This window comes from Drosophila subobscura, chromosome O, assembly GCF_008121235.1.
Source record: "Drosophila subobscura isolate 14011-0131.10 chromosome O, UCBerk_Dsub_1.0, whole genome shotgun sequence".
Taxonomy (NCBI): Eukaryota; Metazoa; Arthropoda; class Insecta; order Diptera; family Drosophilidae; genus Drosophila; species Drosophila subobscura.
In genome coordinates, this window is record NC_048533.1 from 17,705,989 (window position 1) to 17,731,699 (window position 25,711).

Here is a 25,711-nt window from a genome sequence, read left to right on the forward strand (position 1 = left end):
AACACTTGGCTGAAATAGTTTGCGTTTTAAAAAGGTATCAATCACGTCGAAAGCCAATTAAAGTATATATTTATTTTAATAGTTTCGTATCGAGTGTACCCTGTAAATATACAATTGGATGGGGTATATTGGGTAGATCCCATATCAATTTTAGTTTATATTTAAATAAGATTTAGAGACCCTATGAGATCTTGCCCTATCTACCATGTTGAGGCAACTAAAACAAAGGGTATGCGACCACCAATTAACAACTTAAAGAGTCGATCGAAAGGCTGCCCCGTTCTATGCAGCTGCATATAAATAAACTGAAAATCTTTCATCGACAGCTAATCATCAGATGCCTTTTCCCACCACATACTCGTATTTAAAACCTTTCATAAGAATTGTTGGATAGAGGAGGTACACGGGCGGTGCTTTCAATCAACCAAGAATCGCTCTCCATCTCTCTATCTCTTCTACAATTATAGTTTGACATTGTCATTAATGATAAATAAAATAATTGTGACACTTGCAGCTGGAGCAGGGCCAGAGCAGAGAGGGTGATGCCAGTGGGCATCCAGAAGGGATAAAGGGGGGATCACATCGAGAAGCGGTTTAGGAATTGCCTGCCTGGAGCTGCTGCAGCTAATTAAATGCATATTTTGCTGAGACTTGTTGTACGTCAGTAGACAAAGCTGTTGACTTGTTTTCAATGGAAAATATAGGGGAAAACAATATGGAATGGAGTGGAATTCTACATACAAATGTACATCTACGGCTATCTACGGCCGAGCCCACGCTACGGACCGGTCTCCGGATCAGAACCTCCCACAGACAGAGAGACAGTCAGATACACAGACACAACCACAGACACGACCTGGACAATATTGCGTGCTGATATGCGTAAACATCAACAACAACAGAACAAATGGAAACTGCGAAAAGCAAACACATAGAGACAGTGCGTTTCGCAATTGCATCATTTGGTGTTCAGGCTGATCCTTTAATGAGTTGTCTGAAGCGTTTTAGTATCTAATTTGATAAGAAACCCTGTTAAAGAGCTGTGAGGGCAGTTTCTGTGTAATGTACAGCTAAATCAGCCAATAGAATGTACAGAGATGCACAGCCTTACGGCATCGATCCGCTCTGTATGTGCGAGTACAATTCAAAAGAGTTCTGCTGTTGACTCGGGTCAAACCTTAATGTGTTCTACTTAGCTGTTAATCGATTGGCGAATAAATAATAAATATTTACCGCCCCGCCACATAAGCTAGAAGAATTTTTGCAATTATGTTTGATTTATGGCGTTATTCACTTGATCCCGATTTAGCTTAGGGGTTTCTGTTTTTTAGAGACTGGAACTCCAACTTTAGCTTTCAATTCCAGCCTCCAGTTACAAGAAATCAATTGCAGAGAATATTGCATAATATAATGAAAGACAACCCGTTTATAATTGCATGATTATTCATCGGTTAATGGTCAGAGGAGGAGTGTCAGTGGAAGAGTTAAAGAGCCAACATTTGGTGGGATGGAGTTGTTTCCGTCTCATTACAATCCAAGAAACATAATCTGAAGGGGAACTTGCAGCAGCAGCAGCACTGAGCCGCTTCACATCAAGTCTGAGCCATTGACAGCGACTCAAACAGCTGGAGACAAACAAAAACCTCAGCCACAAACACAGAAAATTCGGTAACATTTTAGACTTAATTTTATGTCACTCGAAAGAATCCCTAATTAAAGGAATATGAAACCTCTGACGTACACAGGGAACACCCTGAAGAACAGTGACTTGAAGCTCAAACCTAACACTTTATGTGGAATCTTTTGGGACACCTTGGCAAGGGGTCGTTGCTCGAAATTCTACCTTTTCCGCATCATAAGAGCAGAGCCCCACCCCAAAATAGAACATGGGTGGAAGTTCCCTTTCAGCAGCAATTTGCAGGGCAGTGCCAAGTAATAGTTTCCTCCCGTCTGACGTCTACAGAATCAATTAGAGTGGAGCCACGAATTGGGGTAGTCCACAGAGCAGAGAGCCAAAGAGTTGTTGTTTGCTTTTGTGGTGGAGCTGCCAAAACAAATTATGTCATCAAAAGGAAGCGAAAGGGAAATGAAATTGAAAATGAAACTGGCACTGTGGTTGTGCCTGGGCTGGACTGGGAAGCTGCTGCTCTTGTTTTTGGCTGTTGTTGATTATGATGATGATGATGTTGATGAGTCGGAGAAGCTGTTATTAACCGCAGTGCCCTTAGAGCCACAATCGAAAAGGAAAACGTAACGGACACGTTGCTGAATCAGCAGATTCTTCAAGGTCGTCACCGCGTGACCATTACCTGTGCTGGGGATACGCTGGAATCTTTTTTGCTTTGCTTGTGTGTGTGGTCGATCGGGTCGGGGAGTGGCATTTTGAATATTGTGAAATACCCTGGCCGATCCTGCGCACTGATTGCATGCGACAGCCAGAGACAGAGCCAGAGCCACAGCCTGCCTGCCATCTCCCGTGCATTACCACAGCTGTAGCTCTGCCGCTTGCACCCCTCATTCCGGGTGAGTAACTAACCAACCAGACGGGTCAGCTTTTTGCCTGGCTATTATAGACTTGCAGCCCGTCGAATCAGGTTCCCAAAGCAAATATGTAGGAGCATTCTACAGCAGTATTACGACTTAGAGATGCCCTCTTGAGGGGGGTTTCTGATTGAATAAATATTTTAAGACGACAAGAGGAACGATTTTCTTGGGGCAACAGTTTGATTTTGAGTCATATATATTTTCCATGACTTTTGCTATGTTTTTGTAGGTAAATTAAAGTTACTCTGGAATGGTAGCAATCTTTTTTAAACAACAGAGATATTTATTTCAATTTTCAATTAATGAAATTGAATTAATTATGCAATAACTTCTCTTTCTTACCTCTGCATAAATGAACCTTACTTTCTGTTTCATTAATAACAACTAAATGATATTATAGACATTCGTCTGCTTGTGTGTAGTATACCCGAAATGTTCCCCATGTCAAGGGTATGCATATCTTTTCTGCAGCCAAAAATTGCATGATTGCATCCAAATCTGTGTGTGCACGTATGTGTGTGTGACTCTATATACTATACATATGTATTATAATATGCAACTGTTTCGCTTCCATGGATGACATGCAGTTTTTTAGGGCCATGCCACCGCATAAAAGAGACTCTCCATCAAGTGGCTGGCCTTGGTTTGGTCCAACTTCGTCTCTTGAATCTGTCCTTTTTTTATGCCAACATCTGCCTGGTGGGACGTGAGCGGGGGTGGGGGTTTTGGGGAATTTTTGTTTTGGTTATTGCTCGGACATAGGGTTGCCAGGCTGCCATTAGCACTGCCCTTGCCAAGAGCGCGACACCGCGACGGGCTTTAAGTTGTTTTAAAGTGCCGTTTAATTGGTTTCAATTTTAGTGTAATAATCGTAGTGCAAACTCGTAGCACTGCCCGAGTTTATGGGCCTCTGGTGGAGGGGGGCAAGACCATCTTACGGTGTTTTCGGCACACTCTACCCGGAAAGACCCAGACCCAGACACCTGCCTGGCCTATACCGAGGAGCTCCACTGCTGCTGCTGCTGCTGGCATTCGTATCTGTGTTAACTGTTAAAGCTATCAGCTGTATGTGTGTGTGAATATGTTGGCGTTGGCTGAGACGCTGACAGAGCGCGAGCGGCTTGGTCGCGAGTAGTTTCCTTTGGGCCGAGTATAACTTCAAGCCAATTGCCCGCTTCCCATTCAGTTGCCGCTGAGTGTTCAACAGATTCAATTCGCGATACGGAAACCCACTCTACAGAATTCCTCAACGAACTTCGAACCCTTGGAAGTGAGTTCTCGTAAGGGCGCTAATCGCTACTGCCAATCCTCCTCCATCCAGTGCCTATCTGTGTTTGACTTTACAATTTGCAAACAACAAAGCAAACAAAAAATGCATAAAACAATTCAAAGAAACAAAACTGTGCAATGAATGTCTCAATTTGCGTGCCACACATGAGTGGCAGTGGCAGTTACGTGAACACAAAATCCATTTCGGGAGGCGGCGTGTGACATGAACATTGTCTCCACAATCGTACTATCGTGTGTGTGTGTGTTTGTGTGTTGCAACTTTAAACAATAGCAAAATTGATGGCAAAATGCCCCCAAAATGGAGGAGGAGGAGTCAGGAACCAAAGTGACCGAATGCAAAGTTTGTGTCTCAAGTCTTTTGTTTGATGTGCAAAAAGCAAGGGGAAAAATGTTTCTGTGTGCTAGAAATGTCAAAGGAAATCCATGAACATTGCGGAATAATGCCTAATACAATACACAGTATATTTATTCTAATCCAGCAACTGATTTATCTTTCTATGTACATTGAAATTTCAAAATATGAACGCTCATTTTTCGATCGGTTTTCTGTGGATTTTCCTTTAAAGGTTTACGTGGGTTTGTGTTTCGGTGAAGGGAACATTTTTGGTCAAGCGTTTTAGGAATAGATCAGAGAAACCCGAGAGAAAATTGAGCTCCAAAATAGTTGTGAAATTTATAAAACAAATTCCTGATGCTAATAACATAAAAAATATTTCAAAATATAATATAAGACTTATAAAAAAATATCTATTACATCTCGATTGCAATATTCGTTGCCCCAATAATAGGAAAAACAGGAAATATATTTATTGATAAATAACAAGAATCCCATGGAGTTTCCTTCCGCTCTAGCAAGACAAATCACATTCTAAAGTTATATCGAAAGACGGGAAATATGTGTATAAAGATTCCCATGGAGTTGCCTTACTTTAAATCGAGTCACAAAAAACCTCCCTTTGACATAAACCGAAACTCCCCATGGAGCTGCCAACTCATGGGATTGCCACCAATTAAAGAAATAATTGGTACATTAGTTTATTCGAGATTTTTATACACTTCCTGCATAAACAAAAACCCTAACTGGCAGTCTCATAAAACGAGAGTGAAATGCTGCAACATTTAATGCATTTTAAGCGCAGAGAAGAGTGTAAACTTTGACCCGAGTGGCCAACTGCTGGGACTGGCACCCCCACACGGATTGCTTAAGATCTTAATGCACACTTAACAGAAGTAAACAAACAGACATAAGGCAAACACACTCGACACTTTCCAAAAAAAACCAACACAAAAAGAAGTATTATTATTATTATAATTGTTGGCAAACAAACAAGCAGTGGCGGGCACAGACGAACAGCCAACAGGCCTTTAAACTTACGGCTGTTCCGAGTGTGTTTACCAACAGCCCAAAACAGATGATCCAAGAGGTGCAAGGGGCAGCCACACTTGCGAGTATTTGTGAGGGGGCAAACAGAGACTACGAACCCAAACCCGGGGGCTAGTGCAAAGATCCCAACTGGCCACGCCAATTACATTCGGCTGGTCAACAAGTGTACGTGGCTGCTGGCCATGTTTCTGCCACTGCCCATCGATCCGCTGGGATTTCGTCAGAGTCTCTGACATTGAAATAGAATATGTCGCCGAAGTGGGTTAGACAAACAGAAACGGACAACCACTCGGGCGGGGGAATGCCGATCTTGGAAACTTGTAATGTCAACTCATGGCGAATTTCTTTCGCTGGCAGATCATCCGAAGATCATCCGTAGAGATCACGTAGCCATGGAAATACTGCGAAGCGATGCCGGTAGCGGCGAGTCGGAGATTGCCAAGTTCTATGCCAACAAAACGATCCTCATCACTGGAGCCACGGGCTTTATGGGCAAAGTGCTGGTGGAGAAGCTGCTGCGTAGCTGTGGAGATCTCAATGTCATCTATCTGCTGATACGCACCAAGAAGGGTCTGGATCCCATCGTGCGAAAGGAGCAATACTTCAAGTGTGTGGTAAGTCCGCTAACCTGCTACTCCCCTAATCACCATCGTATCCCCACTATGTATTAAGTGCTGCTAATTGTGTGATTTACGGCTCGTAAATAGTCGACAATCAATGGCACTCTCCTATTAGCGGCTACCAGGGGGCTGCCTTGTTGTTCTCAAGGGAACCACGTGGCGTCTGACTAATTCCTCTTCTGCCTGAGTGATTCCAACTACTCGAATGTGTCATACACGTGCATGCAACATGTAATTCCCGCTAATAAGGAACTATAAAAATATAATTCAGTGGGCGGCATTCCTTCCTACATCGATGCGGCGGCTAACCGCAAGACAAGAATTTTAGTCATATTCCGGTGGAGATTTTCAGCTCATTAATTGTCCAATAATTGCAGGTATCACGATTCAAATTTAACGAAGCAAAAACAAACACACAAAATGCTAAAATATACCTTTAACTCTTTGTGTAAATGGTGTAATTAACTATGGTGTGGAAATTACATGATAGACTCAAGATCAAGGCGCTTAAATTCTTTAAAAGTGATTACAGCACTTCTTTGAAATGTGATACGTTTATGGATAATATTTAAGCCTGTGCAATCCCATTGTTACAATTATCATCTAAATGGTTGCCACTTCAGCTTGATACTTCCATTATTATAGATCAAACATAATGATACGAATCCCAAAGCTTATCCCATTCATCAATCGACCTTGTGCCATCATTTCCTCTCTCAGTTGCTTTACGTGCTCGCATAATGGTCTTTAGGCGCTGCAAAAGCAGTTAAGAGAAGGAAATTGTTACATGAAGTTGTAAAATATAAATTCTATATAATTATATGCCCTATCTGGAGCCACAGCAGCTGAACTAATATTTCGTTTGCCCTCCATTTGGGGGAAAACTATGACGAAAACCCCCGCCGACTCTTCCAAAGTGTTATTACCGAATTAACGCAGCACTCAAAGACACAAAGCGACCCACTCATAGACATTTAAAAGGTACAGCGACACAGACATAGTCATAGCCACACCATCCATGGCGTTTATAAGTCAAGGTGATCATTATTGCTTGAAAAAATTTGAAATTACAATGACTTTTAGTTGCTGCTATGCCGGTCCATGGACCATTAGGCCAGGCGATTCTGAGCAGTGTCGGACAGTAGCCCGAAAAGCAAGAGATCCAACTGCAAACTCCAAACTCCAACTCCAAATTGCAATTCCAACGCCATGACACTTAATTAATGTGTGTCTGAGGGTGTCTGCCTCCCCTGTGCCCTGTACATTCGTCTGTGTCTTTTATTTATTGCAGAGTTTCAGCAAGCTGCTGGAGAAGAATCCCGACATTGTGGACAAGGTGCGAGTGGTAAAGGGCGACCTGTTGGAGCCGGACCTTGGCCTGAGCGCCAATGACATCAACACACTCGCCTCCAATGTGGAGATTGTGTTCCACTGTGCGGCCAATGTGCGCTTCGACCAGCCGCTGCGGCCCATGGTGCTGATGAATGTCGTCGGCACCCTGAAGGTGTTGCGCCTGGCCGAGAAGATGAGCAATCTGCAGACCCTGGTGCACGTCTCCACCTCGTACTGTCAGTGCAACGAGAGTGTGCTGGAGGAGCGCGGCTATCCAGCGCCACAGAATCCCTTCTGCATCATCGAAATGGTGGACACAATGGACGATGCTGCCCTCGCGGAAATAACACCCAAGTGAGCAGCAGCTCTGCTTTCAAATATTTGCCAACTTTTATAACCCAAATTGTTTTTGCAGATTATTAAATGGATTGCCCAACACGTACGCTTACAGCAAGGCACTGTCCGAAGATCTAATTTGCAGATACAACACAAAGCTGCCCATTATCATTACACGGCCCTCGATTGGTATGTTTCCATAGCACCAGGTTGCTGGTTAATTGCTTCATTAACTGGTGCATGCCACGTTGCAGTAACGGCGGCCATTAGCGAACCGCTGCCAGGATGGATCGAGGGCGTCACCGGACCCACTGGCCTGATGATTGGCGCCGCCCGAGGCGTGATACGGTCGATGCACTGCAATCCGGACTACTCCTCCACAGTGATACCTGTCGACAAGGCCATCAATGGGTTGATTTTGTGCGGCTATCAGCGGGCCAAGGCCAGCAGCCAGGAGGAGAAGGCGCCCAGCAAACAGAACGAGGTGCAATTCTGTAATCTGTGCATCTCCAAGAAGGCCCTGACCTCGTGGGGCGACAGTATTGAGACGGGACGTCGCTTCTTCTACGAGACACCGCTGAGCTTCGCCCTGTGGTACCCCGGTGGATCCATCAAGAAGAACTACTACCATCACCTGTTCTGCGTCATAGTCTTCCACTATCTTCCTGCCTACTTCATTGACTTCCTGATGCTGATCTCTGGCCAGAAGCCCTTGTAAGCCCTGTGTGTTGACCCTACAACTCCCCAATCATTCCAAGTTTGATCCCCTTTTTGTAGCTTGGTGAATGTGCAGCGCAAGGTGTCGATGGGTCTGAAGCTGCTGCAGTACTACACAACGAAAGACTGGGAGTTCCGGAACGAGCGATTCCAGCAGATGAGCAGCCAGCTGAATGCGATTGATGAGGAAATGTTCGACACCTCTGTGGGCCAGCTCAACTGGGAGACGTACATCAGCACCTACATCATGGGCATGCGCACCTACATTATAAGAGAGAGCCCCTCCACGCTGCCGTATGCCCGCAAAGTGTTGCGTCGCCTCTACATCCTGGACTGGGTCAGCAAGGTGCTGTTCTTCACCCTCACCTTCTGGTTCTTGTGGACACACCTGGACGGGTTCGTGGAGAGCGGCGATGCCTTCATTCGATCATCTCTTAGCAGTATCTACCATGAGCGGAACAACACCATACATGCATAAGGTCTTTTCTAATGTGTAATGTAAATCAAATATAGGCCCCAAGATTTTCCTCTTTTTTAAGTGTACATCAAAAATGTTTTCTTATTCGAATTTGAATTTGAATATTAGCTGGGAACGATCTAGTTATTTTGCGAACTAGTTCTTTTAAAAGCTCGCTCTCTTAGAGAGACAGGCAGGGCTGCATTTTGACTAAAATACCCAAGTATTCTAGAGCTTATGGTATGAAAAGCGCGCGTGCTTATTCTTTTAAGCTTTTTCGTTACATGAGCAAAAGAAAAAGTTCAGCTAACAGAAAAATGTAAATGACAAATTCATTTTAGTTTCTTAATATATGCCAAGTCTATGGCAAACTAAAAACCATGAAAACCCCGATTTGTGTTTTTGCACTTTTAATGATTTACAAATAAACAAAACAAAACAAAGCTGCCGGCAGAATAGAGCCGGGATAAAATCGAACCAAACATCGACTTGATCGATTCTTTGGCTTTGGTGTAAACATCGATTTTTTTTTTTGGAGTCGATGTTTTTGGTACCAATTGAAAGACATTTCATCACGCGCCAAGCTTTCTGTCCACTATCGCTGGTGGAAAGCCGGGATAGTATCGATACTATTGAAAAATTTACTACTTCAGTAAAAGAGCCATAATAGCAAGGCTCCTGGCAGTCATTTGAATCTTACTGACAACATCTTAAAGTGCATAATTTATATAATGAGTTTTTGCCGGTCCATACAAGATTCTCAAGCAATTTTTCAAGCATCGATAGTCCCCATGGCTCTATCGATTTTTCTCCCAGCCCTAGAGTAGAGGCGGTTTTTGACGTTATTGCGCCTATAGATATAGTCCAACAGCCAGTCAGCGGAGCAGAGTAGTGCGGTTTTTGACGAGAGTGAACGTTGTTGTGCATATAGTCCAACAGCAGACATCAGTCAGCAGAGCAGAGGAGGCGAGTAGAGCAGCAGCAGCAGCAGCAGAGAAGTCTAACCCAGAATCGAGTGCGGTGTTTTGTGTGTGTGTTTTTGCCATGTATCACCTGAAGAGTTTGGCCCGTCAGGGCGCCCTGCGCCAGCAGGAGCTGACCACCCTGGTCAAGGCCCTGCCCACGGCAGCGCTGCAGGCACGCGGCTATGCCACCGAGCACCAGATTCCCGACCGCCTTAAGGATGTGCCCACTGCCAAGGATCCCCGGTTCTTCGACATGGTCGAGTACTTCTTCCACCGCGGCTGCCAGATCGCGGAGGAGAGCCTCATCGATGACATGAAGGGCAAGCTGACCCGCGACGAGAAGAAGCAGAAGGTAAAGGGTATTCTCATGCTTATGCAACCCTGTGACCACATCATCGAGATTGCATTCCCCCTGCGTCGTGATGCTGGAAATTACGAGATGATTACCGGCTACCGTGCCCAGCACAGCACCCACAAGACACCCACCAAGGGCGGTAAGTACACGCAACACAAAAATCTGAAAGTTCTCCTCTTGCCCTGCCAACTGTTGTTGGTTGCAAAATCGATTTTTCCTCGGCATTTCCTGCGATTATGTCTTTGCCTTTTCCTCGAAATTATGTAACTCCGCGCGCGCACACTCCCCGGCTCTCGTTTCTGCCTTGTTTACGTTGGCCCTCCCCAAATCATATCGGAAATACTTACTCTCGTATGCTTACACGTTACACGTGTTGCCATTTGATTTCCAAACCCTTCAAGTGTTCCATGCAGAATCACCAGATGTCTTTTCTATATGACGATGTCATAGAAGGTGGGGAGGTGCTGCTCCTCCTCCTTCTCTTTCTCTTGTTATTTTTCACACAGTTTATTATTTTCGAGCTTGGCGAATTCTGTGCGGTACGTCTTATTTCCCATGTTTTTGCTGTTTTTGCTGTTTTTGCTGTTTGTTTCTCTCCTTTGGCTGGGTTCTATTTTTAATGATTTTTCGCTGTTGCTTTTTGTTTTGCTTTCTAATTGAAATGGGAGCACCAACCAGCAGACAAGCCAGCCCCATCGTGGGAACAGTGGGGCGAGTGTTGGACAAAAAACGCCCCCAAAATTAGGTTCGATGTGTCGTCAAGCAAAAACCTTTATTTTGGGTCTCACGTAGTCGTAAAAAAATTATGGAATCACTTCGTAAGCATTTTAGTGCTTATCAATTGTTAGCTTGCTGCCAAAAATATCAAGAAAAATACTTGACGGGAATCTTATCTGACCTTGTGCAGCCGCGCGACTGGTAAAAATCTATATGTACATATGTATATTTCATTTATGTACATACATACATTTAATATGTACATATGAAAACGAAAACAAGCCGAAACGAGAAGGGACGTGTGAGACGCTTCTTACGCGTCACAACTTTTATACCCGGCACTCAGTACTACATCTGCAACTTAGCGGTTATTTGTCCAATTTTACATTTTTTCTTCATCTGTCATCTACATCAACAACACTACTCACGCCAACACGCTCCTTTAGCTCGCCACCCTCCCCTATAGACACACACTGCAGAGTCGCGGCAGAGTCAGCGGCAGAGGCAGCGGCAGAGGCAGAGGCAGAGGCAGTGACGTGTCAGGGGCCAGGCCATAAACAGCGCGAAGCAGAGTGTGAATGCTGCGGGACGGGGTGGGTTTGGCTACTGCAAATTAATTTCTTCATTGTGGCTATAATAATAATCCAATCGTATCCCAATTTGGTGATCTGATAGATATGGTCGTTTCCTACGGAATGGCGTTTTTAGTTTTCTGCTATCTTCAAAATTGTAGATTTGGGAGGTTTTCGCCTTTTTGCGGAGGCGGAAGGGGGCGTGGCTCATTTTTGAAATACACTTGTAACAGTGTGAGCATACAGAAGTCTGGATGCAAAATTTGGTGGCTCTAGCTCTTATAGTCTCTGAGAACTAGCCGACAAACAAGACGGACGGACGGACGGACGGACGGACGGACGGACGGACGGACGGACGGACAGACAGACATGGCTCAATAGACTCGGCTATTGATGCTGATCAAGAATATATATACTTTATGGGGTCGGAAACGTTTCCTTCTGTGCGTTACATACAACCGTTATTCGCACAAATACAATATACCCTATTTACTCTTCGAGTACCGGGTATAAAAAAGAATTCTTTTCACCGAGGTTGTATTTGTTGGTTGTTTATGATTATTGCCACGATTCTTTTCATTTAATGCCAGCATAATAGAAGTTCCCGTTTCGTTTCGTTCCGTTCCGTTTATGATCTTGTTTTCGATTTGCCGGAATCGATCATGTGGTCTGCTGTAAACGCAGTGTTTCTGTGTGGACTTTTGCCGAGGTCTCGTTAATGATTCACTTAAATATGGCATCGATACTCGCATGTATTTTAGTTGCAGCTGGGGAGGTGCTAAAAGTTGTCTGTTTTTATTTGGTTAGTATCAAATGGGAATAGAATTTTAGTATGTATGTATGTCCGCTCTAATTAATGTTAATTTGCCTTTGCTGCCTTTCCATTTAACTCTTAATTGTTTAATACATTCTGCACACATTTCGGGTTTCAATTTGCTTTTAAATGCCGCTCCGCTCCACGCTGTGTCTGTATTTCGTTTCATTTCGCGAGCATTCCATGCCCCCCTCTCTGCCGTCTACCGTCGAAAAACAGGTTTGAGTTTGGCTCTTTAGGGTCTGTCTGGAGGAGGGGGGAGATCTCTGGGTGCTGCTGCTCACGTGATGGTCACGTTGTGCCAAAAACCAGCAGTGAGAGAGATGCGATGATGGATGAATGAGTCACATGCCGTACATATCCAATGTACACACTGGAGACTGGTAGGAACTGATTCGATCTGGTCTCCCTCCGGCACTTTTCATGTCGTTGAACCACCATGAATAGACACTTGATGAGCAACTGGACCAGCCAGCGGCTTTCATTTGATTGCTTTCATTACTTGTAATTGTCTGGGCCTTCATATCGATGGGGGAGGGCTGCTGCTTTCCAGCTCTCACTGAGCTAATCTCAGAAAATACTTGGCCTTACACGGGACACAGGGGACAGGGCAAATCTACTGATAGTCGTGTATGTAGTAATGTGTCCAAGTTGTGTTTGCCCTCTCGCCTGTAGAGTATGTATGTCACATGTACTTCGTAATGCCCCATGTAAATAGCATTTCGCTTGACTATTTAGCAGTTATCTTATTGACAAACACGCTCTCCTCTCTACTACTGTTTACTACCTACCCTTGAGAGTGTTGCTCTCAAGTTTGTATTCAAATTTGTGTCAAAACGTGTACAACACAAGTGGACTTCACACAGATGCATTTGTACAGTAGATATTCCTCGCGAAGTTATTTTTCAATTGAGAAATTAACTTGTCACGAAATCGAATGTCTGGTTCCACCCAAAAAATAACTTTGCTGGGGGTACAGCCGGCACCTCTGATAAGCATTTATTTATGCGTCATTTCCTGCCCCTATCACCGACCGACGCGTATCTTATCCAACCCAATGCTCGGGCAGATCTTGGCAGTTGTCGAGGCCGCAAACAGAAGATTTCGTAGAGGCAGCAACAGCACCACAGCCCACGCCAGCAAATGTTTTGCACTCAACAATCTCAACATCATATGGCGCAAAATTCTGGTCAGCTGACCAGGCGTGGACCGGTTTGGTCTATCAGAAACTGTTGCCAATGGGGGGGCTTGATGGGACTACTGCTTATAGACGTGGCTACACACGATCGAGCCCCCAAATAAGTTATCGCACTGATTGTATAAGCACGAGCATGCATACATATACATACAGTTAATAGCTATAGAGAGCTATAACATTAATAGATTCCTATGGCGTGGTCTACAATGATATGTCAGCTTTAGTTTTTTGGCAATCAACAAAAAAATGAACAGAAAAACAAGTTGACCGATGCGGCTCGCCCTGTTGGTGTTTGCCTGATAAAGCCGGTTGCCGAGCATATTCCATATTTCTGCTGCTGCTTCTGCTGCTGTTGTTTTCGACTCTGTTTCGTGGTTTTGTTTCGTTTGGTAAACAACAACAGAACCTGAGCGAAAAGAAAGGCCCCGAACCATGGGGCGAGGTGAGGCGGGGCGGGGCTAAGGTAAATAGAGTTTTGGCTTCGCCAATCTTTTTCGCTGCTGTCGTCAAGCGCGAGCCGCGGGTACAGTCAGCACAATTCTGCCGCCGGCGACGCCACCGCAGCAGCGATCACCGCAAGACGATTCGGGGATCGGAGATCGGGGCCCAGCTTAGCGCTCACTCAGCATAAAGTCAAAGAGGAGAGGAAGATAACAATTAGGAAAAGGGTGCCCGTATAGACCTTGAGTTACCTGCTATTCAGGGCCAACGCGTGTAATTTAATTTTAGATATTTGATTATCTTTTCTGAGTTATTAAATATTAAATATCTAAATTATGAATTTAACTCAATAATATGATGGAACTAGCACTTAATAACTCCATAACTCCTAAATCCAATGAGAGCAGTTTACTGTTTTCTAACTCCCCATAGAAATCATATGCCCCAAGTACCCTTTAAATGAAACAATAGAAGAACACAATGTATGAAATTTGTAGAAGCTAAGGGCGCAACAGAATTGGCAAATTTGCATTCCCTTTGTATTTTTTGTTGTTTATAGAATTCAGTTTTCAGTTCCTCTTCTACAGCTGATAGCGCAATGATCTCATTGGAATACTTGTAGTGGCTTCGATTGTGGTTCTACAGCTCATAAAAGATCACCCGCATGGCAACCGCAAATGAGGCGGCGATTCGGAAATCATTTGTGCTAATTTTAGTTTTTATAGTTTTGTTTTTTTTTTATTTGGGGGCTCGTCCGACGTGTTGTTGAAGGAGGAAATCTATAAACTAAAGCCAATCGATGGAACTTGCACTGTGCGGGACTTTTTATCGATCCATAAAGGGGGACAATAAGTTTTTACAATGGATACTTTAAGGCTGGTTCAATTCGAATTGCAGCCATGAAAAAACAAAACACAAAGATAGCCTTTGGGGTGTCATTATCTAATCGGCAACTTTCTCGAAAGATATCAGAGTTTTAAGTGTGGCGAACAAACAAAGATAAGGTCTATTTGGTTTTATGGGGTCTCCTTTTTGGGACTGTTGTTGCGACATACAGAGAAGGTTTCCCCCATGCTGCAATTTCTGGGGCACGTGACGCGCGTTGGTAGCCAAGAAAGAATTCTTGCCTCAGAGTCAACGAAACTTTTGCTTTCGGCCAAGAATTCTTGTAGTCTGGTTTGATATTTTTAGCACATGTCTATTGGATTTAGGCCAAAAATGAAAGCGCAGCAACACCCCCCAGGGCAGGGGGTTGTACTTTCAAGGTTTCTCTAAGAAACAACTAAACCAACACCTGTCGTGTACACGTAATATGCTCATCTGTTGTTATGCAACCTTTCTGTTTCCCTTCAGGTATCCGATTCTCGTTGGATGTCTCACGCGATGAGGTGAAAGCCCTGTCTGCCCTGATGACCTTCAAGTGCGCCTGTGTGGATGTGCCATTCGGCGGTGCCAAGGCTGGCCTGAAGATCAACCCCAAGGAGTACTCCGAGCACGAGCTGGAGAAGATCACTCGTCGCTTCACCCTTGAGTTGGCCAAGAAGGGCTTCATTGGACCCGGCGTCGATGTGCCCGCCCCCGATATGGGCACTGGCGAGCGCGAAATGTCGTGGATTGCCGACACTTATGCCAAGACCATCGGACATCTGGATATCAATGCTCATGCCTGTGTCACTGGCAAGCCCATCAACCAGGGCGGCATCCACGGACGCGTCTCGGCCACCGGTCGCGGCGTCTTCCACGGTCTGGAGAACTTCATCAACGAGGCCAGCTACATGAGCCAGATTGGTGAGTATTTATTGATTGGTGATCTTCCAAAACGGAATGAGTATTTCAATTATTTCTTTAACCATTAGGCACCACTCCCGGCTGGGGCGGCAAGACCTTCATCGTGCAGGGCTTCGGTAATGTCGGCCTTCACACCACCCGCTACCTCACTCGTGCCGGTGCCACCTGCATCGGTGTGATTGAGCACGACGGAACTCTGTACAACCCAGAGGGCATTGACCCCAAGCTCCTTGAGGACTACAAGAACGAGCACGGCACCATTGTGGGCTACCAGAACGCCAAGCCCTACGAGGGTGAGAATCTGATGTTCGAGAAGTGCGACATCTTCATTCCAGCTGCCGTTGAGAAGGTCATCAACAGCGAGAATGCCAGCAGAATCCAAGCTAAGGTATGGAACGGCTTTTTCGCATATGTAAAATTCAATCCTAATCCACCTGAAATCCCCTGTAGATCATTGCCGAGGCTGCCAACGGCCCAACCACTCCCGCTGCCGACAAGATCCTCATTGATCGCAACATTTTGGTCATTCCCGATCTGTACATCAATGCCGGTGGTGTCACCGTCTCGTTCTTCGAGTGGCTCAAGAACCTCAACCATGTCTCGTACGGTCGCCTGACCTTCAAGTATGAGCGCGAGTCCAACTACCATTTGCTCGGTAAGTCTGCTGTTCTACAATCCATAGATAATCCATCTATTGATCAGCTATTCATTTGCCATTCTGCTCGTCATCTATCTATAATTTATCATCGATCGGTTTATGGTTTCTTATGCTAAAACCTTTACAGAATAGCCACTGCTCTATAAGCATTTGCTCTTCCCAGTTTGGTTACCATTTGGTTTATCTTTTCTTTCCAAAATGATCTCTTATTCCACCACCACCACCACTACCACCCACCCGTCAAACTCTAAGATTCTAGCTTAATTTTGAAATATCATCTAAGTAATTCGTTGTTTATCTATTTCTTCTTTTTCCGTTTCTCTATCACCAATGTAGCCTCAGTCCAACAGTCAATTGAAAGAATCATTAATGACGGTACATTATTATTATTATTAATAATTCTTTTCGCTTACCCCACCCATCCCTCTGTAAAGTTTCTTAAACACTCTGTACCCCCGTATCTGTATTCTGTAGTTTAATCCTTTGATCTTTGGTATACATTTTGTTACTTTCGTGTATCGTTTTCGATTTTGTTGTTATTGCATTTATCCTCATGCCCCCGCAAGAATATTTATATTTGTGATACCATACTAAGATCCATTAAATCTTCTGCTTTAATCCTGCTTCCATCCCATCTTCTTCCTAACCAATTCTTTGTAGTTTTATCCCTTGAACAATTACCCACCTGGCATGTTGCAATCTTAACTAATGACTGTTCTCCCTCTCTCCACTTCTCCATGTGTCTGTGCATATTGCAGAATCCGTGCAGGAGTCCCTTGAGCGTCGCTTCGGACGTGTGGGCGGACGTATTCCCGTCACCCCATCGGAGTCGTTCCAGAAGCGCATCTCTGGCGCATCCGAGAAGGACATCGTGCACTCTGGCCTGGACTACACCATGGAGCGTTCGGCTCGTGCCATCATGAAGACGGCCATGAAGTACAACCTGGGACTGGACCTGAGAACCGCTGCCTATGTCAACTCCATCGAGAAGATCTTCACCACATACCGTGATGCCGGTCTGGCCTTCTAAGCGCCAGCGGAAGCCACGAGCCCCGCAGACTCTTAATTAGTTAATAAAGCATTCGAACTCAAGAGCAACACTTAATGCTATTGCTCCATGCACCGCCGTTTTTAGATGAAACAACAAACAAAAAATGTCACAAACTATGCAAAACAAAAACAAAATGTAATTTATATGCGAGGAACGAGGACGGAAGTCGTTTTAAATCAAAGCAAAAACAAAACTTTGCCAGTGCTCTCGTGTTTTGTATTAAGTTGAACAAGTTGCGAGCTTATTATTGTTGATTTTTGATTTTTATTCTGTAATTTTTAAGTTTTATGAGCGTCCAACTGAAGCAATTGCATTTTCAAATTATGTATCGTCGTATCGTAATGTCGCGCGCGTATCGTACGATCCGTTGCTCCGTTGCCGTAACATTTAAAAAAGTAATCAAATATACACTAAAATCTAAACTCTAAAAAAAACCAATGCGAACATTATTTAATTGTCAATTGGATTTGTTTGCGAATCACAATGCAATAGAAATTGTTAGTCTCATCTTTGATATATTTTTATATATACGAAAGTATATTCCTTTATACTTTTGATTGGAATGTATCAAAATGGTTGGTTCTATAATACTATAAGTACACTTTTGTGGGCAAATAATTGGAGTAGGGGGAATCGTATACATACATTCGATGAGCATCAGTATCGTATACAAATTGGAAGATCTATTACAAATTTCAATTGTAAAAACTTTTGGGCTTACTCGCTAAAGGATAAGGCTGTAAATGTAAATGTAAATGTCTTTTGTGCATATCAACGTGGTGCTACCAAATGGTTGAAGAGAAGAGGAGTCAAAGCGTCAGTGACTTGGGGAACAGCTGCTGCTTCGCATAGTCATCAATCATCTCCATGAGTAGGTCCCGCGTGAGACGCGGCTGCTGCAGCACATAGCCAAAGTCTTTCAGTTTCGTGTTATCCAAGTAGAGATGCTTGTGATGGAGCTGCTCCTCGTCGAGGTAAGGCGTTAGCGGCGTATTCTCAATGCCGTTGCGTTGACAAATCTCTGCCCAGGGTGCCATGTGCTTGTCGTTGATCTCCCCCACCGTGTCCGTGGGGTAAAGCTGAGCAAAACGAGGCGATTGATTAGGTTAAGCAGCGCTTGGGTTCGAGCACTTACCTTGGTCAAGCTCGACATGACAATGCCAAAGTAGTCCACATTGATGTTGAAAATATCCACCAGCAGGTTGCTGATGCTCCCCTGCGTTGATGCTGAATCATCCACAATGTTGTACACCTGGCCGTTGGTTTTGGGACTCTGCGACAGTTGCCAAATCGCAGCACACACATCCGATACGTGCACCGTATTCAGGCGCATGGCATCGTTCCAAAGCAGTTTCATTGTCTCGTTGAGGTATTTGTAAATGGCAGCGATTATAATGCGCGGCACTGTGAATGTAGAGCAGAGTGGAATGGCGGAATGGGTGGGCAAGTGGGTAAGTTTCTCTGTTGGTTTGCAAATTGAACAAAATAATTATCGGCTATCAATGCGATGCGACTCACTTAAGTAGCGCTTATCGCCAATGCCATAGACAATGGGCAGGCGTACCACTGTGTAGCTGAGATCGTTGATGCCCGACAGCTCCTTTTCGACCTTCAGCTTCTGCTTGGCCACACCCGTCCAGGGCTCCAGCTTGCAGTCTTCCTTCAGCGGCGCCTTGTCGCTGCTGTTCACGCAGCCAGAGCTGAGCTCCACGTAGCGCTTGACCCGCTGTGTGGCCGCCTCATTGGCACAGTTGAGGCTCAGCTTGAGAATGCCCTCCTTGTAGACGCTATCATCTTGATTGGAACGCGTCTCGGCCGCACAGTTGATGACCACATCCCAGGCACGGCCCGTCGTTGGGTGTGGTGCAAACGCCAGCCTGACTGAGGCTGTAAAACACACAAAAGGGATCCAAAACCAGTTTAAGTCGCGTACGTGTGCGTGACAGCCATGGGTCTGGGGGCTGTGACTGCTACAGCGACTGCAACTGCAGCGGAAGTAAAAGCAATACAACGCTGCAGTTGCAGTTGCAGTTGCTGCAGTATTACATACCGGCATTTATTAAGTTGGCGCTGCAAAACTCAACTTTATCACTCTCGAAGGCCCTGGTCTGCTCCTCGTTCAGCCAGGCCATTTGTGGCGGCGTCTTATCAGCTATGCGTATTTCCTGCGTCAGTTCATTGTCCAGCAGATAAGTGAGCAAGTTGCGACCAATGAATCCGCAGCCTGCGAGCAGTACCATGAAGAAAATTAGCATTTCCAGTGCAGCGTTAGTCAGTGATAAGCGGAAGGGAAGCATAGCGTAGGCGTTGGGAGGGTCACTTACCACCCAAAATCAAAACAGTAGGTTTCTCAGACATGCTACACACTTCACACAGTCCACCAGAATGAGTCAATCGAATATCGTATATGGAAGATATATATATATTTAGCTGTGGTAGTGCTGTGCGCCCGTCCAGTTATTATTTATTTATTTTTGTTGTGGACGACCGCGTACTTATCGATAACATATACCGAAAAATACCTTATCAATTTTAAAATATACCTTACAAATACCGATGAAAATCATGTTATTCCATTTTGATTTTCTTTTTAATATTACTAGCAAGGTAAGAGTTTCTGCTCAGAAACTATGATTTTATGCGATTGACGAATTCATAGATTAGCTTTTGGAAACTAAATAAAATCAACTACCATGAAAAAGGGTGTTAAGACAATCGAAGAACGCAAATATCGGTGGCTATATCGCACAGAGCGGAACTTTTCTACGAACTTTATAGGTTTTAATTACTATGTTTACTGAAAATGTATGAATTGGCCGTCCCCTTAACAGTGTACCAACCCGATATTATACCCTTCCGCTTCAAAATGTAGTGTCAATATATAGTTACGACTGTTTCGTGTGACCAAGTGCAGAAGATTTGGCCTGGTCACACGTTTGTCTTGAAATCCCGCGGCCATCATTGCGAAACGGCCATTTTGCGAAAAGCTGTAGGCGAAGCACACATTTTTTTTACCACAGAGAAAAGTAAGTAAACTTTAATCACGAAATTCTGTGCCCATCATTGTAAATAATCTTACAGAAAATATTCTGCACGATGCCGGGCGTTACTGTCAAAGATGTGGACCAACACGTTCTGACCAAAGTGCTGTCTGACTTCCTAAAAAAAATCGGGAAAGATTACCGTACCCGAGCAGGCTGATTACATTAAGACGGCTAAGTTTAAGGAAACGGCGCCGACTGACCGCGACTGGTTCTATACTCGCTGCGCCTCCATAATGCGCCATCTGTACTTTCGTAGTCCGGCTGGTGTGGCCGCCCTCACCAAGGTGTACAGTGGACGCAAGCGCAATGGGGTGATGCCAGCAAAGTATTGCCGCTCATCGGACGGCTGCATCCGCATGGTAATTGGGTGTGTAGCTGCCTAAAAAACTGTATTTCATTGGACAATTGGTTTGCTTGCAGGCTTTTCATGCACTCGAAGCGGCGCGCATGATTGAGAAGCATCCCGAGGGTGGCCGCAAGCTTACGCCCACTGGACAGCGCGACATGGACCGCTTGGCCAACCGCATTGTGGCAAATCAACGTAAAGTCGACGACAAGCCTCTCGTCCTCTCCATTGCAGACGATTAGAGCCAAATGAGGCCAGACACAAATCCGCACAAATACAGGAATATAAAATGATTTGCGACTTTATTCTTAACATGCAAAATGGCGGACGTTACAGAAAATGTTAGCTGCTCCATAAATCGCACGTCTTTTGGTTGGGTGGTGCCTTGAAGCCACGCACTATGACGTCCGACTGCCACCAGCCGCTGCTCTCCTCGGTCGTTTCGACGCATTCCAGCTGCTTGCTGTCGTCCTCGTCGCCGGTGTCGAGCTGCATTAGACCCAGATCTCGGTATATGGCCAACTCCTGGCAGCAACGGAGCTCGGCCGGTGCATTATCGCTGGCGTGCAGAAGGTGCAAGTGAACATTTTTGCAGCTGCGCGGCAATTGACTCGCGACGGCTTTTGGGACGAGACTTGTGTGCGGTCCAGGCTCGTTGGCTGTGAGTAGTTCCAGCTCTAGAAACACATTCGTGGCGTTTAGCTGTGTGGAGAAGATGGCGTAGAGCTCCTCGCAGGTCAGCAGACGGAGCAGAGCCTGCCTTATGCTGTCCTCGGACAGGGCATGGTTCTCGTAGTGATGGTCCCGGGTTACGGCTGCGTGGGGGATGTGCAGCGTGTAGGCCTCCGTGGGCAAGAAGGTATTCGAACCAAATAGAAATCGAAGGCTCTTCACTTTGGCGGACTTGAACGCTTGCCGTATGATCTGAAAGGAGCAGAGCCTTGAAAAGGGAATTTCTCGAGCGGAAATATCAGCCTCACCTCTCGCATGTCACTGATGGATTGCCTTGTGGCCCTGGCCTTGGTGCGCTGCTGGTTCACCTGATAGTTGGCAAATGATTCCTGCTGGTTTGTATCCTCCTCATCCTCCCACTTGTCGATGCAGTGTTTATACATTTTGTACACAAAGGGAATCTGGCTCCGTTGGTAGAGCAAAAAGTCTAGAATGCCATTCACGAACTCCGCCGCGGTGCCCGTTGTGAGGACAGCTACATTATCGAGCCTGAGATCGATGTTCTTGACATTTTGGTCCATTAAAATGCGGATATTACGGAAATTTAAAATAAAAACTAAAATGCGCGGCAGAAACCAAACAAAACAAATTGTGCGGGTTGCCAGACGCCAGACAGTTGCAGCATTGAGGTCGTGACTTGTCACGGGTTGTCACTGAAATTCTGCAACTACTTTAGGTCTAAATATGTAGTTACAAGTGAAAATATATTTATATCAATCAAATCAGCATATTCAAGGATTTATCGTTGAGAAATGATTGCAATTGTATATTTTATTATACGGAATCGTGCTACCGGATAGTTTTATTTTATGAAGTGCGCCACACTGATTTCGCAGCCGCTCTTTTTCGTTCATTATATTCCCTCTTATGTTTTTTACCATTGAACCGCATTAAATTATAGTTGCAGTGCTGAGAGATATATTAGTAATATTAAATAGAACATCAAAATCGAGGAATTTGATTTTCGATGGTGGACAAAGCGGTATATTTACGGTATATTTTGAAAATTACAAGGTATATTTCGGTATATTTCTGAGGGACAGACGGTATATTTTATTAACGAATCCGCGGTCACACTGGATATGACTGGTAAAAATCTGTTTGTGACAAAATAAAAGAAAAAAGTGTATTAAAAGTCAAAGCCCACCCAAAAACAAGTTACTCAAAATGGTAATGTGCAACATAAATGCCGACTAATCAGTTAGATAATTGGTTCTGCTTGTGCATTTCAGGGACAAAACCAATCGGCCCAAGGGGGCTCCAGCGACAAGAAGGATGACAAAGACAAAAAGAAGAAGTACGAGCCACCAATTCCGACTCGCGTTGGCAAGAAGAAGCGCCGCGCAAAGGGACCCGATGCGGCCATGAAGCTGCCCCTGGTGACTCCGCATACGCGTTGCCGCTTGAAGCTGCTCAAGCTGGAGCGCATCAAGGATTACCTGATGATGGAAGATGAGTTCATCCGCAACCAGGAGCGCCTGAAGCCGCAAGACGAGAAGAACGAGGAGGAGCGCTCCAAGGTGGACGACCTGCGCGGCACACCAATGTCCGTGGGCAATCTGGAGGAGATTATCGACGATAATCACGCGATTGTGTCCACCTCGGTGGGCTCCGAGCACTACGTTAGCATTCTGTCGTTTGTGGACAAGGATCAGCTGGAGCCTGGCTGCTCGGTGCTGCTGAATCACAAAGTCCACGCCGTTGTGGGTGTCCTCAGCGACGACACCGATCCCATGGTTACCGTCATGAAGCTGGAGAAGGCCCCGCAGGAAACCTACGCAGATATTGGTGGCCTGGACACTCAGATTCAGGAAATCAAAGAGTCTGTCGAGCTGCCGCTAACGCATCCCGAATACTACGAGGAAATGGGCATCAAGCCACCAAAGGGCGTCATTCTCTATGGCCCACCAGGCACAGGCAAGACCCTGCTGGCCAAGGCCGTGGCCAATCAAACCTCCGCCACGTTTCTGCGCGTCGTGGGTTCGGAGCTGATTCAAAAGTATCTCGGCGATGGCCCCAAGCTGGTGCGCGAACTGTTCCGTGTGGCCGAGGAGCATGCACCCTCCATTGTGTTTATCGACGAAATCGATGCCGTCGGCACCAAGCGCTACGACTCGAACTCTGGCGGAGAGCGCGAGATCCAGAGAACTATGTTGGAGCTGCTCAATCAGTTGGATGGCTTCGATTCGCGTGGAGATGTCAAGGTAATCATGGCCACGAATCGCATTGAGACGCTCGACCCGGCGCTCATTCGTCCGGGACGTATCGATCGTAAGATCGAGTTCCCACTGCCCGACGAGAAGACAAAGCGACGCATTTTCACCATCCACACGTCTCGCATGACCCTGGCCGAGGATGTGAACCTCAGCGAGCTGATCATGGCCAAGGATGATCTCTCTGGCGCCGACATCAAGGCTATCTGCACAGAGGCTGGTCTCATGGCACTGCGCGAGCGCCGCATGAAGGTGACCAACGAGGACTTTAAGAAATCCAAGGAGAGCGTCCTGTACCGCAAGAAGGAAGGCACGCCCGAGGGATTGTATTTATAAGTTACACACACACACACAGAAATAATATGTTCAGTTAATTTTGATAATTCCCAATCATTTGTATACATTAAACCGGATCAACACTAGGATGAATCCCTGGAAATGAATAAATTCGCAGTCGTTGGCAGTGATGCGGCACATTTACCCAATAAGTCGTCCGTGTAGATGCCCTGCTTCTCCGACACAACGTTAAGGGGCTCGTTCTGATGATCCAAGTACTTAAAGTGCTGTTTATCTGTCGCTTTCGGGAGATTCAACTCCTTGTACGCCTTTTGTTCCTTTAATAGATTTTCATCCTTTGTGCCCGCTGCTGCAAGTGTGTCGAAAAAGGAACGGAATTTGGCCAATTCCAGGCCAACGTTTAGTCCATCCGCATAGCCCTGATCGAAGCTTGTTTGAAAGACTTGCTCCCGTCCATCGGCAATGCCATCAGCATAGCTTATCTGTAGGAAAGAGTATCTTTTTAATTCGTATATAAATTCATTTGGAGACCACAGCTGACTATCATCATTCCAGGTGGCAACGCCATTTCTGTCTGCACGCTTTTCACGTACCTTTCCAACTTTATCCCGAACGCGCTGGTAATTTGTAGAGCTGACGACCTGAAAGTCGGTTTCCTCATCGGAACTCGCTGCTTGTGACATTATAGGACAGCCAAAAGGTGTGCAAGAACTCAGTTATCACTTTAAAAAGTTCGATGAACATTTCGCCACACGAATGTTTGTCTTCTTCTTAGTACCGCAACCATTCGCCCCGAACCGTTTGTTTTGTTTTTACGCCAAATTTCAATTGATTTGAATTTGCATTTAAAGATCTGACCTCATCATGGCCGCTGAGGTCGCCAACCTGTTGCTGTCGGTTATCCAGGGTATACCCGCTGGCGCCACCAACGATGATCTCACCAAGGCCCTATCCGATGTGCCGGCGGCCACTCGAGTAGAGGGCCTGAATATACTGCTGCAACAAGGCGGCATCGAGATCCTAAAGAAAGGCGAGAAGCTGGTCTATCGTGCCAAGGATCCGGAGAAGAAGAGCGCTCTGCCCAAGGATGCCGACAATGAGGAAAAAATCGTCTACGGGATTGTGGAGGAGGGCGTCAACAAGGGCATCTGGATACGAGACATACGCATGAAGTCGAACCTGAATATGACACAGCTGAATAAAATTCTCAAGAATCTGGAAACAAAGAAGCTAATCAAAGCGGTTAAATCTGTGAATGTTAGTATACATTGTATTCCACACTCTAGCTTATAAAGTATAACCAAATTCATATGTTTTAGGCCAGCAAAAAGAAAGTTTATATGCTGTACAACTTGGAGCCAGATCGATCCATTACAGGCGGTGCCTGGTACCAGGACCAAGACTTTGAAGTTGAGTTTGTCGATGTGCTCAACCAGCAGTGCTTGCGTTTCCTACAAATGAAGCGCGAGAATGCGGAAAAGAAGCGTGACGGCCCGCTGGCCCTCAAGCAACTGTCGTGCTGCACCGTCAACGATGTCCACAAATTCATTTCGGACTTGGGCATCAGCAAGGTGACCCTAGACGAGGATGATCTGGAAACCATACTCAAGACGGTTGTCTACGATGGCAATGCGGAGCGCATAATGCAGCAGGATGGCTCCTATGTGTACAGGGCCGTCAATTTACCCCTACCCCCGACTGGTTTGGTCCAAATGCCCTGCGGCATATGTCCCGTCATCAAGAATTGCTCCAACTGTGGCGATGTCACAGCCATTAAATGTCAATATATGAAGGAGTGGCTGGAGTAGAAGAATTTCAAGACATGTTCGTGTTTTATTTC

The 25,711-nt window shown here is 45.4% G+C and overlaps 8 protein-coding genes across 10 annotated transcripts; 5 read left to right on the forward strand and 3 right to left on the reverse strand.

Annotated features, from left to right (window-relative positions):
• The first annotated feature begins 3,684 nt into the window (after positions 1-3,684).
• On the forward strand, positions 3,685-8,766 carry LOC117895964 (putative fatty acyl-CoA reductase CG5065). Its single transcript, XM_034803919.1, has 6 exons — positions 3,685-3,814; positions 5,576-5,832; positions 7,130-7,524; positions 7,586-7,695; positions 7,761-8,220; positions 8,284-8,766. The coding sequence occupies exons 2-6, from the start codon at positions 5,611-5,613 to the stop codon at positions 8,699-8,701; spliced, it is 1,605 nt and encodes a 534-aa protein (XP_034659810.1). The 5' UTR covers positions 3,685-3,814; positions 5,576-5,610; the 3' UTR covers positions 8,702-8,766.
• Positions 8,767-9,584: 818 nt separating this feature from the next.
• On the forward strand, positions 9,585-17,355 carry LOC117895963 (glutamate dehydrogenase, mitochondrial). Of its 2 annotated transcripts, XM_034803917.1 has the most exons (6): positions 9,585-10,139; positions 15,096-15,530; positions 15,599-15,918; positions 15,981-16,185; positions 16,525-16,563; positions 16,947-17,355. In XM_034803917.1, exons 1-6 carry the CDS (start codon positions 9,725-9,727, stop codon positions 17,216-17,218), a joined length of 1,686 nt encoding a protein of 561 aa, XP_034659808.1. In that variant the 5' UTR covers positions 9,585-9,724; the 3' UTR covers positions 17,219-17,355. The 2 variants fall into 2 exon arrangements, with proteins under 2 accessions (XP_034659808.1, XP_034659809.1); XM_034803918.1 differs by lacking the exon at positions 16,525-16,563.
• A 502-nt stretch (positions 17,356-17,857) lies between these two features.
• LOC117895965 lies at positions 17,858-19,717 on the reverse strand. Its single transcript, XM_034803920.1, has 5 exons — positions 19,564-19,717; positions 19,290-19,463; positions 18,758-19,126; positions 18,375-18,643; positions 17,858-18,318 (listed from the first exon to the last, which is right to left on the reverse strand). Exons 1-5 carry the CDS (start codon positions 19,595-19,597, stop codon positions 18,049-18,051), a joined length of 1,116 nt encoding a protein of 371 aa, XP_034659811.1. The 5' UTR covers positions 19,598-19,717; the 3' UTR covers positions 17,858-18,048.
• Positions 19,718-20,326: 609 nt separating this feature from the next.
• Positions 20,327-20,922, forward strand: LOC117898033 (40S ribosomal protein S19b). The gene is given in 3 exon segments (XM_034807172.1): positions 20,327-20,401; positions 20,403-20,642; positions 20,704-20,922. Coding segments are annotated over 3 exon segments (474 nt in total). The 5' UTR covers positions 20,327-20,335; the 3' UTR covers positions 20,872-20,922.
• LOC117898032 lies at positions 20,905-21,958 on the reverse strand. The gene is made up of 2 exons (XM_034807171.1): positions 21,610-21,958; positions 20,905-21,553 (listed from the first exon to the last, which is right to left on the reverse strand). The coding sequence occupies exons 1-2, from the start codon at positions 21,880-21,882 to the stop codon at positions 20,972-20,974; spliced, it is 855 nt and encodes a 284-aa protein (XP_034663062.1). The 5' UTR covers positions 21,883-21,958; the 3' UTR covers positions 20,905-20,971.
• A 454-nt stretch (positions 21,959-22,412) lies between these two features.
• On the forward strand, positions 22,413-24,062 carry LOC117899030 (26S proteasome regulatory subunit 4). Its single transcript, XM_034808789.1, has 2 exons — positions 22,413-22,531; positions 22,594-24,062. The coding sequence occupies exons 1-2, from the start codon at positions 22,529-22,531 to the stop codon at positions 23,908-23,910; spliced, it is 1,320 nt and encodes a 439-aa protein (XP_034664680.1). The 5' UTR covers positions 22,413-22,528; the 3' UTR covers positions 23,911-24,062.
• On the reverse strand, positions 23,936-24,644 carry LOC117899039 (protein YAE1). Its single transcript, XM_034808800.1, has 2 exons — positions 24,465-24,644; positions 23,936-24,353 (listed from the first exon to the last, which is right to left on the reverse strand). Exons 1-2 carry the CDS (start codon positions 24,552-24,554, stop codon positions 23,994-23,996), a joined length of 450 nt encoding a protein of 149 aa, XP_034664691.1. The 5' UTR covers positions 24,555-24,644; the 3' UTR covers positions 23,936-23,993.
• LOC117899036 (probable DNA-directed RNA polymerase III subunit RPC6) lies at positions 24,430-25,694 on the forward strand. 2 transcript variants are annotated; one of them, XM_034808795.1, is made up of 3 exons: positions 24,430-24,571; positions 24,723-25,128; positions 25,191-25,694. In XM_034808795.1, the coding sequence occupies exons 2-3, from the start codon at positions 24,736-24,738 to the stop codon at positions 25,677-25,679; spliced, it is 882 nt and encodes a 293-aa protein (XP_034664686.1). In that variant the 5' UTR covers positions 24,430-24,571; positions 24,723-24,735; the 3' UTR covers positions 25,680-25,694. The 2 variants fall into 2 exon arrangements, with proteins under 2 accessions (XP_034664686.1, XP_034664687.1); XM_034808796.1 differs by having other exon boundaries at positions 24,445-24,491.
• The last annotated feature ends 17 nt before the right edge of the window (positions 25,695-25,711 follow it).

Coding starts and splice junctions, on each gene's coding strand:
- LOC117895964 (XM_034803919.1), top strand. CDS start 5,611: ATGGAAATACTGCGAAGCGATGCCGGTAGCGGCGAGTCGGAGATTGCC. Junction 5,833..7,129: donor AGCAATACTTCAAGTGTGTG/GTAAGTCCGCTA, acceptor TATTTATTGCAG/AGTTTCAGCAAGCTGCTGGA. Junction 7,696..7,760: donor CATTACACGGCCCTCGATTG/GTATGTTTCCAT, acceptor GCCACGTTGCAG/TAACGGCGGCCATTAGCGAA.
- LOC117895965 (XM_034803920.1), bottom strand. CDS start 19,597: ATGTCTGAGAAACCTACTGTTTTGATTTTGGGTG. Junction 19,127..19,289: donor CGCCAACTTAATAAATGCCG/GTATGTAATACT, acceptor TGTGTTTTACAG/CCTCAGTCAGGCTGGCGTTT. Junction 18,644..18,757: donor TGGCGATAAGCGCTACTTAA/GTGAGTCGCATC, acceptor CTACATTCACAG/TGCCGCGCATTATAATCGCT.
- LOC117899039 (XM_034808800.1), bottom strand. CDS start 24,554: ATGTCACAAGCAGCGAGTTCCGATGAGGAAACCGACTTTCAGGTCGTC. Junction 24,354..24,464: donor TTCGGGATAAAGTTGGAAAG/GTACGTGAAAAG, acceptor TCTTTCCTACAG/ATAAGCTATGCTGATGGCAT.
- LOC117898032 (XM_034807171.1), bottom strand. CDS start 21,882: ATGGACCAAAATGTCAAGAACATCGATCTCAGGCTCGATAATGTAGCT. Junction 21,554..21,609: donor CCATCAGTGACATGCGAGAG/GTGAGGCTGATA, acceptor TGCTCCTTTCAG/ATCATACGGCAAGCGTTCAA.
- LOC117895963 (XM_034803917.1), top strand. CDS start 9,725: ATGTATCACCTGAAGAGTTTGGCCCGTCAGGGCGCCCTGCGCCAGCAG. Junction 15,531..15,598: donor CAGCTACATGAGCCAGATTG/GTGAGTATTTAT, acceptor TTTAACCATTAG/GCACCACTCCCGGCTGGGGC. Junction 16,186..16,524: donor GTCCAACTACCATTTGCTCG/GTAAGTCTGCTG, acceptor TCACCAATGTAG/CCTCAGTCCAACAGTCAATT.
- LOC117899036 (XM_034808795.1), top strand. CDS start 24,736: ATGGCCGCTGAGGTCGCCAACCTGTTGCTGTCGGTTATCCAGGGTATA. Junction 25,129..25,190: donor AAGCGGTTAAATCTGTGAAT/GTTAGTATACAT, acceptor CATATGTTTTAG/GCCAGCAAAAAGAAAGTTTA.